This window comes from Myripristis murdjan, chromosome 19 (assembly GCF_902150065.1).
Source record: "Myripristis murdjan chromosome 19, fMyrMur1.1, whole genome shotgun sequence".
Taxonomy (NCBI): Eukaryota; Metazoa; Chordata; class Actinopteri; order Holocentriformes; family Holocentridae; genus Myripristis; species Myripristis murdjan.
In genome coordinates, this window is record NC_043998.1 from 25,935,002 (window position 1) to 25,948,471 (window position 13,470).

The following is a 13,470-nucleotide window of genomic DNA, read 5'->3' on the forward strand; positions in this document are numbered from 1 at the left end:
ACACACACACACAGAGTCAGAGGTGAGCATGTGACGTCAGATGAGTCGTGCCGCCTTCGGGTGGTGTCGGGATTATCAGACAGTTCAGCTTCCCGGCAGGAAGTGCACGTGAACGCCTCGCCAAATTGTCCAACAAAGTCGGGATTTAACCCGAAGTGACGTTTCAAAATGTCATCTCACGGCACAGAGTTTTCTGTGAACGAAAACAAATCTGCTCTGTTAAAACCTCAGTGGGCCACAGCAGAACATTTCAAAGTAAAAGTCACGTCTGAGGAGATTTTGTCCGCAGATGCTTTGTTTTCCTCTGTGGGGGGTTAAATGAAACAGTGAGCAGTGTGAGCTGACTGGCCAAAGCCTTCACGGCATCAGATTATAATCTCATGACGTCCAGAGTCCCAAAGCGCAGGGATGCAGGTGGGAGCTGCTGAATTATCCCATGAGCCCGATGAGGACGTGAACGCAGCACAAGTGAAAGTGAAAGTTTGGTTGAAGGTTTGGACGAGTCGCGACCAGCAGGCTCATCGTCATCATTAATGTTGGACTGTCTCACTGTCATGATGTAGAAGAGCTGCACACGTTCAGACGTCAGGAGAGGATTTCTGTTTCATCTTTGACTTCAAGTCCAAGAAGAAAGAAACAAAGGAATAAAGAAGGAGGGAAACTGGTCATCATGAGACCAACCTCTGCTTCTGCCGTGAGTCTCTACTTTTGTCTGACGTCATTTTCAAGCTGCATTTTTCACTGTTGAGTTCATTTGGTAGAAATAAATTTAAAAAGTAAATCAGTGATGATTTATGGTAATGAAAAAAAAAATCTGACAAGGCTGTAAAAACAAATGTTAGCCAGTTCTATACGTCAGACATCACGTTTTTAAAGCCGTTTAATTCCGTTTATTCCACAGGAAATACAGACTGATCTGTGTGTATGAAACTCGCCATTGGAAAATGAACAAATGAATAACTTAATTCATTAAAAAAAAAAAAAAAAACTGGTCAGGGCTCCCTGTGCTCCCAGGGCCCTGAACAGGCCTGTGGCCTTTTCTTTTTCCAGCCTGAACAGAAAGCAAAGTGTTTCCTGTTTGTCAGGGTGAGAACAGGCCTCTGGTCCCTCAACACAGAAAAGAGAATAAGGGCCAAACCTGTGGCTCCTTAACAAGAAAGCATCATCTGCTTTGAGGATTTGATGGAAAGGAGTTTGTGTTTTTCTGCAGAGGCTCTGTTCTCTGAGAACAACAACAAGAAAAAGACATGAAGGGAACACGGTGCGCCACCAAAACTACTGAAAGAAAGATTTGCAGGTTTCATGACGTCACCAGGATTTGCTGGTGAGCGCAGCGTCTGGAACGCAGCCTCTGGATTGGACAGAAACAGGGAAACATGTCCATGAGCTTTGCTGCATTCACACTCTGTCATTTGGGCATTCCTAAAGGGAATCTGTGCTTCACAAATTATTTGTGAATCTGCATTTATTTGTGCAGATCATCAGCGGCTCCCGGCTCCTTTACAAAGACCAAACGCTGCATGCATGAAACTGGTCGCCATGACGAATTCAAATTAAAATGTCAAATTTCACTGTAAGGTGATAGAGACTAAATCAAATATCATGAAATATTTTGACCAAATACCTCAATATGTTTAATGTAGGGATGACTGCTGTTGCTCTGGGAAAATATTCTGACACTGACATTTTAGATAATTTTTTGATGTCTGTATTTTTCTGTGAATGTAAAATATATTCAGTAAAAAAGACGACATTCACAAGTCAGCTAAGTGAGTAAAGAGGAGTGAAGAGCAACATGTGATCTATGAAGACAGGGACAACTGTGTGTGTGTGTGTGTGTTTCAGTGTGTCTATTATTAACCCTCTGTCACCTGTGTAAATTCACTTTATTATTTTCTGAGACATGGGAAACAAAATCATGAGCAAATCAGCGGAAAAAATACAACAAATAATTAGTAAGTAAGTAATAATAATAAAATTTTAAAAAATAAATCATACATTTGCAAAGTAACATTGTTAGAATTGAAGAAGAAAAAACAACAAAAAAAATATTATAAATATAGATTTAATATAAAATAGCAACAAAATAACTGACTTTTCCACAAAAAATATGTTGAAACACACATTATTCATGTGCAGCTGCACTGACTCCATTTAATACAGTTAATGCCTGTTGTCCATTATGAAAGTAGAACATCAACCCATATATCATCCCTTTGGTGTGTGTGTGTGTGTGTGTGTGTGTGTGTTTGCACCTCTTAGACTGACTTAAATCAGAAGATGAGTGACTGTGTGGTGGAAGAGGAGGGCAGAGCAGAGTCTACAGTGTCCAGCTGTCTGTCCATGAAGAGCGACTGGTCTAAAGGACGAACTCCAGACTTCAGTGGTGAACCTGGACCTTCAGACACAAAGTAAGACAGCTGTTAGAGAGCAGTGTGTGTTCACTGTTTTCTTGTGAAATCTGTTTGTGGCGCATGGAGAAAGTAGACGTGACACTGAAACTGATGCTTCAGATCATGAGCCGCATCCACTCTTTTAGCTGGACCCCCCCTCACAAAAAAAGGCTGTGACCAAATCATGAGCTGCTGGGAGCAACTGGGAAAGCTGGGAGCACCAGTGCTGCCAGTGGAAAAGTTAGTCTGGAGCCCTGATTTACAAGAACTAACAACATGTTTCAAACATTTATGTTTCCAGAGGTTCCTGCCACAGAGCAGAGTCTGCAGTGTCCAGCTGTCTGTCCATGAAGAGTGACTGGTCTAAAGGACGAACTCCAAACTTCAGTGATGAACCTGGAGCTTCAGACACAAAGTAAGACAGCTGTCAGACTGTGAGCCTGATGGAATATGATGTCATGAGATTATAGAGCAGAGCAAGTAGTGAGGAGATCAAGAAAAGAGACTGCAAAGAGAGAAATGACTGCTCCCTGCTCTGCAATCCAGCTGTTCAACCAAAACACATCTGGGTCTGTGCTGTTTTCCACAAACTGTGATGCTGTTTGATGTTTTGCACCAAAACACCTGAGAACATTTCCACGTCCACCTGCACTCACAAGTTCTTCACACACCTGAGTCTGAAGTTTAGATTCACACTGACTGACAGATAAATCTGATCCTGTGCTGCTCAGACAATGGTGTATGTGATGCACAATGGCTCACATCACACACACACACACACACACACACGTCAGCATGGAAGTGCTTCACCGTGAGCAGTGATGCCCATGATTTGAGCTAAAGTGTAGATCCTCCTGGTCAAATTTTACTGCACTGCCAGTGGAAGCTGCTCAGTCAAATGTTTTACTTGAGTTAAAGTAATCTCTTTTAAAAATACTTAATTATTCAAAAGTATATTTTCATTTCAACATCAAGGTTCAAGGTAAAAAAAACACAAGGTTCAACACATTGCTGTATTATTTTCACAATGCATTTACAGAACTTGAGAACTCTGAAAAAAATATTGTTTCTAACATGGGCTAAATGTTAACTTTTTTTTTTTTTAACCTCTGACCTCCAGCTGTGTGAATGAAAATGGGTTCTCTCCCTTTTGCAGACACGCCCACCTTCTGCTAATCCCATGCAGTTTGGGCCCCAAAGCCTGCAGTCCACATGTGTTCTTGTGGCCTGTTGTAAAATGGTGTGTGTGTGCAGACTGGGGCCTAAACAGTCTTGGAGCTGCATCAGTTGCTTTGACTGGAAAGCTGAGACTCTTGTGGATTCAATGAGCCACATTTGATTCCTGTGTGATGATGTTGGTCCCCATAGCAGCCATTTCACTGCAGGCAGAGACTTTTGTCACACTGGACGTCGCTGGAGAAAATGACCTCTAGTGACCTCTAGGAGAATCACAGCCTCATCAGACTTTACACACACAAACTAGAGAGCGAGGCCGTTCAGAGGAGCTCTGCTTCTCCAGCTGGACTGACAGTGAGGGCCAGTTTCTGACACATTAACACAACGAGGATAAGAGGATACTTAAGAATCACAATATGTATTGATCGGCTCCCAGGTGTCATGATAGTATCGATCAGGAGATAAGCATATTGTCCCAGCCTGAGTGTTGTAATACCTGACTTCTGGTCCTGGAACCAGACAGGAGCACTGGAACCCAGCATGAAGACCCACCTGGATGTGGAGGGGATTCAGACATTTGTTATGGGGTCTTCACTGGAGTCGTAACCATGGTGACTAATCTCAGGGTTAAGTCAAGGGGATGTCGTCCTCTTTAGCTTGTTGAAAGCTTGTTGCAGCGAGTTTCCTCCTCACCCTGTATTGTGGAGATTTTTTGCTTTTGTTGTTGGTCAACTTTTCTTTTACGAATAGACAATAAAAAATCACATTAAAAAACATGAGCTGTCAAGCTCTTGGATTGCTGTATTTGTCATAATCTGCTGCAGAAACTCAAAGTGGATGTCATGCTGTTTACATGGACATTTCTTCTTTTAAATAATATCTTAATTGCATTAATATTAGAATATTGCAATCCATGTAAATGTAGTCATTGAAAGTGACATAGGAGAACGCTTATGACATTTTTCTTTAAAGATTTCATTTAAAACATAATGTTGTCTAAACATAAACAAAGTGCTTTCATCTCCACAGGGACAGGAAGAGGACTCGAGGTGATGTGGAGGAGCAGCTGTCCTGCTGTGCTTTGTGTCAGGAGCTCCTGAGGGATCCAGTCTCCACCAGCTGTGGACACTGGTTCTGCAGACAGTGCATCACCTCATACTGGGACCAGTCTGATCCGTCAGGAGATCCTGCCTGTCCCCAGTGTGGAGAAAGATCCAGAACAAGACCTGGACTGCAGACACCCAGTCAAACCAGCCCAGTGGACGGCGGTCTGCAGGAGGTTTTAGACGAGCATAAGATCAGTCTGAGGAGGAGATGTGAATTTGTGACAGAAGGAACTGCTGCAGCAAGAAGTGGAACCCCCCTCAACAGGATCTACACTGAGCTCTACATCACACAGGGACGGAGGGAAGGGGTTAATACCCAACATGAGGTGTGGCAGCTGGAGACAACATCCAAGATGGCGACCTTCCATGACACTCCAATTAAGTGCCAGGACATCTTTAAACCCTTACCTGGCCAAGACACACACATCAGAGTAGTTATGACGCAGGGCGTTGCTGGGATTGGAAAAACCTTCTCAGTGCAGAAGTTCACTCTGGACTGGGCAGAGGGCTTGGAAAACCAACATGTCAGTCTTGTGGTTCTGCTTTCGTTCCGGGAGCTGAACTTGATCAAAGATGAGCGCTACAGTCTTCTCCAGCTGCTCCGTGTTTTCCATCCAACATTACAGACGGTCACAGCAGAGAAGCTCGCTGTCTGTAAAGTCGTGTTCATCTTTGATGGCCTGGATGAAAGCAGGTTTTTATTGGATTTCCAGAACAATGAGGTCGTGTCTGATGTCACACAGACATCATCAGTAGAGATGCTGTTGACAAACCTCATCAAGGGGAATCTGCTTCCCTTGGCTCTCCTCTGGATAACTTCCAGACCTGCGGCAGCCAATCAGATCCCTCCTACATGTGTCGACAGGGTAACAGAAGTGCGAGGGTTCACTGACCTCCAGAAGGAGGAGTACTTCAGGAGGAGATCCAGTGATGAGGAGCTGTGCAGGAGAATCATCTCACACATCAAGGCGTCCAGGAGCCTCCACATCATGTGCCACATCCCAGTCTTCTGCTGGATCACTGCTACAGTTCTGGAGCACATGTTGACTACAGACCAGAGAGGAGAGGTGCCCAAGAGCCTGACTGACATGTACTCACACCTCCTGCTGGTTCAGACACAGAGGAAGAAGCACAAGTACGATGAGAGACATGACAGGAGTCAGCAGGAGCTGATGGAGACTGACAGGGAAGTTCTTCTGAAGCTGGGCAGGCTGGCGTTTGAACATCTGGAGAAAGGCAACCTGATGTTCTACCAAGAAGACCTGGAGGAGTGTGGTCTTGATGTCAGAGAGGCCTCGGTGTACTCAGGAGTGTGCACAGAGATCTTCAAAACAGAGTGTGTGCTGTTCCAGAGAAAAGTCTACTGCTTTGTTCATCTGAGCATTCAGGAGTTTCTGGCTGCAGTCTACATCTTCCACTGCTACACCAACAGGAACACAGAGGTACTGGACAGAGTCATGAGAACACGCAAGAATCAGTTTGGTGGCAATGAGCCATCGCTGGATATCTTCCTGAAGACAGTCATGTCTGAAGCCCTGGAGAGCAAAAATGGCCACCTGGACCTCTTTGTCCGTTTCCTTCATGGCCTCTCACTGGAGTCCAACCAGTGGCTCTTAGGAGGCCTGCTGGGTCAGACAGAGAGTAGACCAGAAGACATCCAGAGAGTCATCAACAACCTGAAGGAGATGAACACCTTCACTGTCTCACCTGACAGAAGCATCAACATCTTCCACTGTTTGATGGAGATGAACGACCTCTCAGTACATCAGGACATCCAAGAGTTCCTCAAGTCAGAGAACAAATCAGAGAAGGAACTCTCTGAGATCCACTGCTCAGCTCTGGCCTACATGCTGCAGATGTCAGAGGAGGTTCTGGATGTGTTGGACCTGAAGGCGTACAACACATCACAGGAGGGACAACGGAGACTGGTCCCAGCTGTGAGGAACTGCAGGAAGGCTCGGTTAGTCCTGATGTCAAATCAACATTATACAAACACGGTAGAGCTGCTTCCATACCTGACACCATCAGAAATACGATAAAGATATGTAGTTCTCTAAATATTCAGGATAAAGGATTGATTCTGTGAGGAAAAACTAGACTTCAGGCAGTCCAGGGTAAAAGGAGGCAACATGATGGTGATGCCCACAGCAGCTCACCCCTACAATACTTCAAAATCAGAAGCAACTTTTTGCTGTGTAATTGAACTTGAGCATCACGTTTCTACTAGGGTTTAACATTTTTCCCGAAAATGAGTTATTTAAAATCCCAGGAAAAGAGGAAAAAAATTCCCGGGATTTCCTGTAAATTTGTGGGTTTTTTTTTTTTTTTTTTTTTTTTTATTTTTTTATTGCTATATCAATTATCAATAAGGCCTATAGCCAACCATGAAGCCAAGCCCAGGTCATTGTCAGACATTAATCTAGGCAAATATCTGTTTACATATGCCAGTCTAACCTTTTTGTAGGCGAAATATAGTAGGCTATATTATTTTTATGATCGTTAAAATAAAAGAATTATGACATCCATTCCAGACATTAAAGCTGGCTGTTACATGCATCTGCGTGCCGTGAAGGCTGTCGGAACCGCTAGACAAGTGGCACGTGAATTATTGAGGCTATGTGACTCTTCTAGGGAAGCAGCTTCTACACATTAGAAACTTTTACACAACAAATATTTTATATAGCCTGATTATATAATAAACTAACGAAATTCATCATCAGACCATTTCTAGAGACCATTCAATAGGCCGAGGCTGTGTGACTGTGTGCGTCAGGAAACGCAAATTATCACTCAAGATTCACATTTATTATTATTGTTGTAGAACAGACATTTCTCTTGCTAAGAAGCTAGCTTCCTTCCTGTGGCTGTAATGTGAGCAAGCTAACAATGTCCCTCATCAGTGCTGAGTCTCCTCAGCAGCGCTGTCTCATCACCATGCTGATGAGACAGAGCTGGCACAGTGCCAGGGGCTGGACTTTCTCACACTGCTTCAAGTGTTCAGCACCCTCTAGTTCAGTGTTTCTGAAACTGGAAGCTCACACCCAAATATAGTCTCTACTAATTTTGCTGTCCTTGGACGCTTGGACATCCTCGCGGGGTGCTGAGACTCTAAATGTCTCCTCAAACCACTGGTTGATCCCCCTGAACGCCTCATCACCCTCTCACACAACCTGCACTCAGCAGTTTCATTGTCCACTCTGCAAAAATATTCCCAAACAAAGCGAGCTGCTGGCGCTGGCATCCTCTGGCAGGTTAGGTGCTAGACTTGTATCGTATCAGTGAGCCTGTATTACCGTAACTACAGTACTGAGCAGCTGCTGCTCGCAAAATGCATGTCGTTACCGTAAATATTAGAATAGAGGTGCAAAGCATTTTTTCCCGTTTCCTGACATTACATTTCCGGAGAAATGTAATGGTAGTCTGACTACCAGTCTGATCTAGTGAACAATGATGTTACTGCTCAGGCAACAATGGAAAAATCAGCACGACTTGTAACAAATATTCTGGAATGAACTACTCACTCAGACGCACTCAGGAACAAAGAACAAAGAGATCCTCCTCACCTGAAGAGCCGGGAGTGAAGGAGCTCAGGAGACTTAATACACCTGTGTGAGCTCCTGTCTTCAGTTAACACACCTGTGACTGATAACCAACCGACCTGATAAACAGTCATTAGTACTATGGATATGATGAGCGAGCAGGCTGAGGCCAATAACAGAGCAGCGAGGAGCGTCTAATAAGTTGAGAAAACAGCATCCCTTTACTGTAATGTAGCCTTTAAAAGCAGGAGAGGACAACAATGATGCCATAACATATTACCATATCCCAAATCCCACATGATGTCTGATCTCATATCACAGTATCCAGATTATATCAATATATTCATGGGCCCACCTCTGCTGCCACCACCTGGTCAATCTTTTGAAATGCTCATAACTTTGGCCCTGATTGGTCAAGAGACTAGGTGCTGGTGTCATGTGATGCAGAAGCTCTTGTTCTGCAGTTTTAATCTGAGAAGATGGTAGACTGAAGGCATCTGAGGACTTTTCACTGAGCCATTCATTTATTATTTATGGAAGTACCTATGGCTGTTTTCACGTCTACCGTATTTAGCACGTCTGCTGTATTTTAATTATTTTGGACCTTTTATCATTTCTTGGTTTCTGTTAGAATGACCAGAGGTGTCTGGATGATGCAGTAAAAGATGCTGAAGCGTTTGGTGCGGTGCACCAAAACCAATGGCGTTTATTCACCAAAACAAACAAAAGCAATACAACACAAACATGGCAGCAGCACAGGCAGTGAGACCTCGCAGCAGCACAGACACATGAACACTGGCACCTTATATACTGTGTCCCTGGTAGACTCACCTGGATGCTTCCACAAACGGGTATACTTTATTAAAAAATAAAATTATTATGTAATAAGGTCTCATAGATAAATAATATAGAATATAATTTTACAGCTATTAGTTACAACTATTTACATACTACAGTTACCTTCCAGAAAATAACTGAAACATAATTACAACAAATATTTAGCACACCAACTACCGACTCCCCCCTTTCCTATCCTGCTACTTGGTCCCTCCCAAAACATTTATTTGGGTGCTTGTACCACCCGGGATCCTTGTGGCTGAACACCCTGGAGCAGACACAGAACAGGACAGGTTAGGACAGGTAACAGACAACTAACACAATGTTTTTGCTCAGTAATGCACCTGCACATTTCTTTTGTGATCTTACTTGCTAACTTACTTATGAACAAATTATGAACCAAACGTCCCCCACAAGTGTGACGTCAGCGACTGATTCAGTCTCACTTCTCTCAGGTGGAGCCAAGCGCTGACTACAAGCCCAGCCCGAAGACACACATGGCTCACGGCTTCACACTGTTAAATACACATGCTATGAACTATTTAATAAATAGACACAATAAACAGTCTGTATAATGTGCAGATATGCAATGTGCAAATATTCTATGCAAACAATGAAGTGCAAATATCACAACTAAAGTGCAAAGTGCCATGATTAAAGTGCATAGTTAAGCTGTCTGTTTAGAGTGCAATTTATACAAACCACGTTGTGCGATATGTACAAGGCTAAGCCGTCAGTCACCAGTAACCCCGTTGTCTTCATTACAGTTTCATTGTCTGTTTATTTGTGTTTTTAATATTTTGATGTCTTTTCATTTCAGGTGTTATCTTTATCTTTTCATTTACTCTGATGGTTTTGTAAAGCACTTTGGAACTTTGCTATAAAGGTGTAAAATAAATATGAATTAGTATTATCAGTCTTATTATTAATATAATTGTTATAATAAATATTTCGTTGGTTTGTCCTGCCTTTTTTAATATTTTGAAAAATCTGTCTGATAAATATCCAAAACACTGGAAATTATAGCTCCATATTTTATTCTTCATTTAGATTGAGGAGCTGCTGGTTGTTAGGGAGCTGCTGTGCTTCTCTGGCCTCGGCTCTGAAGTCCAACCCCCATCTGACAGAGCTGGACCTGAGTGAGAACCACAAGCTGCAGGATTCAGGAGTGGAGCTGCTGTCTGCAGGACTGGAGAGTCCAAACTGCAGACTGAAGACTCTCAGGTCAGACTGCACTTTTTAATGATGTGTGAACATGTAATATTCTGTTAGTTGAACAGGAGTTTGACACCACCATCGACGTCTTGGTTCAACTATGGATTCACAAAGGATTCCAACATTTTCTTCGATGAATCATCAGGGACAAAAATCCCATGTGGGCATATCAGTGCATTCTGGTATCTTTCACAGATTAGGCATGATGGGATGGAGTTGATATGTCCAACTTTTACAATCCTGATCACATTCCCTCATGGTAACTGTTGTCTTGTAACTGTTCTGAACCTCAACTAAACCTTTAGGACCTCTTGTTTTTCATTGATTATTATTTTGATCATCTTCACACACTTTTCCACAGCTCACCTACTTCCTATGCAAAACTTTGTTTAAACTCTGCAGGCTGACAGACGACCACCACATTTTGTATATTTCAGGATATTTTCTGTGTATAGTCCCTCAGACTGAGCCATATGAACACAGTCGACTGTCACCATGTGTTTGACTGAATACCATGATATCCATATTGTGAGGATATTGACAGGATGACTGGTTGGTGCTTTCATGAAAGTGTAAATTAGTGCTAAACAGTCATCAGTAATATGGATATGATGAGCGAGCAGGCTGAGGCCAATAACAGAGCAGAGAGGAGCGTCTAATAAGTTGAGAAAACTTCATCCCTTCACTGTAATGCAGCCTTTAAAAGCAGGAGAGAACACTGATGCCATAAGATATAACCATATCCCAAATCCACATGATATCTGATCTCATATCACAGTATCCATAATTATATCAATATATTGATGGGCCCACCTCTACTGCCATCACCTGGTCAGTCTTTTTATTTATTCATTTATATTTGAAATGTTATTTTTATTGTGGAAAAGCATTCCTTATACATTGTCTCACCTGGTATTAAGCACTCTAATATTCGGCTCACACAACATCAGCTCAGAATTTTTCAAGTCGTAACTTTTCAAGTCTTGCTTTTCCAGACATTTCCTTTTATGGCCCAACAAACTATTTACATTTGAACCTGGAAGCTTTCCACTCCTAGTTTGAAGAGAGTTGTAGGGGACAGAAAAATAAATCAATAACTACATAAATAAATAAAAAAGGGAAAACCAAAACTCCAGAGTAGTGGAGGGTCCAGCCCCTCTCGAGGAGCTGGGTTCCAGAGTCCAAGCTGTGCGTGGAGGTGAGCCCGACTATTTCTAGCCAGTACCTCTCAACCTCCTGCACAAGCTCAGGTTCCGCCCAACGCCTTCGGGTTAGGGAGAGGGCTCTCTCTGTTGTTTGTGCCTACGGGCCAAATAGCAGTGTAGAGTACCCGGCTTTCTTGGAGTCCCTGGGAAGGGTACTGGATAGTGCTCTGACTGGGGACTTCATTGTTCTACTGGGGGAATTCAACGCCCACGTGGGCAGCGACAGCGACACCTGGAGTGGGGTGATTGGGACTATGTCTCTTGGCTGGCCTGGGGACGCCTTGGTGTTCCTCCTGAGGAGCTGGCGGAAGTGTCTGGGGAGAGGGAAGTCTGGGTGTCTCTGCTTAGACTGCTGCCCCCGCGACCCGGCTCTGGATAAGCGGCAGAAGATGGATAGATGGATGGATGGATGGATGGGAAAACCAAAACACATCAATACACATATATACACCTACATACATACATACATACATACATACAGTACATGTATACACCTGTACATAGATACACAAATATACATCCAACATTCATTTGTCCGTACAAACACACTGTGGAATCAATTAAAATCTGATCTTATTTGTTTAATGTATTCAGTCCACTTGGTCCATATCAGCTAGAATTTTTCTTTTTGGATCCTGAGGGAAAAGGGCAGCCGTTCCATAATCTATATTTCATGTACTATTTCTATCCATTCATCAGTGACTGGTGGGTCTGGTTTTAGCCATCTCCTTGTGACCGCCTTTTTACTTGCCGCCAAAAGTATTTGAGCCAGTTTCTTGTCCTTTTTGCTCCATCTTTCAAATGGGATGTCACCCATGTAGATAGCATCACATCTAAAAGGAATGGTACTTCCAAATACATTATTTAGATGCTTATGTATTTCTTGACAATAAGGGACAGGAACCTGGCAGTTCCAGAAGATATGGAAGTGATTGGCGTCATTTATCTCCAGCAACTCCCACTATCTCCAAAAGGCCTTTTTTGCAAGGGAGTCCTAAAAAATGGTGCAATATTTTTGCAGCAGAGCTCTGGCCATGCAGTCCAACTGGTTGAGTCCCACTGCACTTCACATATTCTCTGCCAACTCTCGGCCCAAATTTGAAAATTAGCCTCCTTCTCCCATTTCTTTGTTACATAAAGAGTATTTTTAGACCGACACTGGAAAATACTGTTGTCTGGTTAGTCTTTTGAAATGCTAATAACTTTGGCCCTGATTGGTCAAGAGACTGGGTGCTGGTGTCATGTGATGCAGAAGCTCTTGTTCTGCAGTTTTACTCTGAGAAGATGGTAGACTGAAGGCATCTGAGGACTTTTCACTGAGCCATTCATTTGTTATTTATGGACGGACCTATGGCTGTTTCACGTCTACCGTATTTAGCACTGAATTTGAATTATTTTAGACTAGAGTTCTCATATTCTGCCCGAACCCAACCCGACCCGACATTTTCGGGTCGGGTTGGGCCTAAAATTTACGTGAATTGGGCGGGTCGGGTCGGGCTTCGGGTTCTGTGCGGGATTTTTTTTTTTTTTTTAAATAAAAAAATAGAATTATGTGTTCTGTTATTGATTATGACGTTTCATTTTTATGTGACTGGTGGAGAGAGTGAGAGACTGGATTGGATTTGGAGGCTAAACTTTCAGTGACAGACAGACAACCAGCTGTGCGAGCGCAACGCAAACAAGTGAGAGAGAGTTGCAGCAGTATCCCGCTGTGCTGGCAGACTCGGCAGCAGGGACGGTTTCTGCTATGGGCAGTGCAACTGCCCAGGGTGCAATCTACTTGGGGGCGCACGAGAAAAAAAAAAAAAAAATCTCCAGTTTTCTAGACTACCGTATTGACCCGCACATGCCGCGGCACCATCAGTCGGCATCAGGCGGGCCGGCCGCGGCACCGTCCGATACCGCGCCCACCCGGTCAGGTCTGCCGGATCTGACAGGTGAGCTGCCTGATGCTGGCTGGTGCCGCGGCCGGCCCGCCTGATACCGACTGATGGTGCCC

The 13,470-nt window shown here is 43.5% G+C and overlaps 1 protein-coding gene across 2 annotated transcripts in view; it reads left to right on the forward strand.

Moving 5' to 3' along the window:
- Positions 1–541: 541 nt before the first annotated feature.
- LOC115377466 (protein NLRC3-like) overlaps positions 542–13,470 on the forward strand; it is a 17,693-nt gene continuing 4,764 nt past the window's right edge. Inside the window, exons 1-3 of one of the 2 annotated variants that reach the window (XM_030077216.1) lie at positions 542–694; positions 2,263–2,411; positions 4,599–6,635. In XM_030077216.1, coding sequence (XP_029933076.1) covers positions 671–694; positions 2,263–2,411; positions 4,599–6,635 — 2,210 coding nt within the window. In that variant the 5' untranslated portion in view covers positions 542–670. Of the gene's footprint in view, positions 695–2,262; positions 2,412–4,598; positions 6,636–10,239; positions 10,276–13,470 lie in introns of those variants that run through there. The other variant, XR_003930049.1, reaches the window with a different exon arrangement.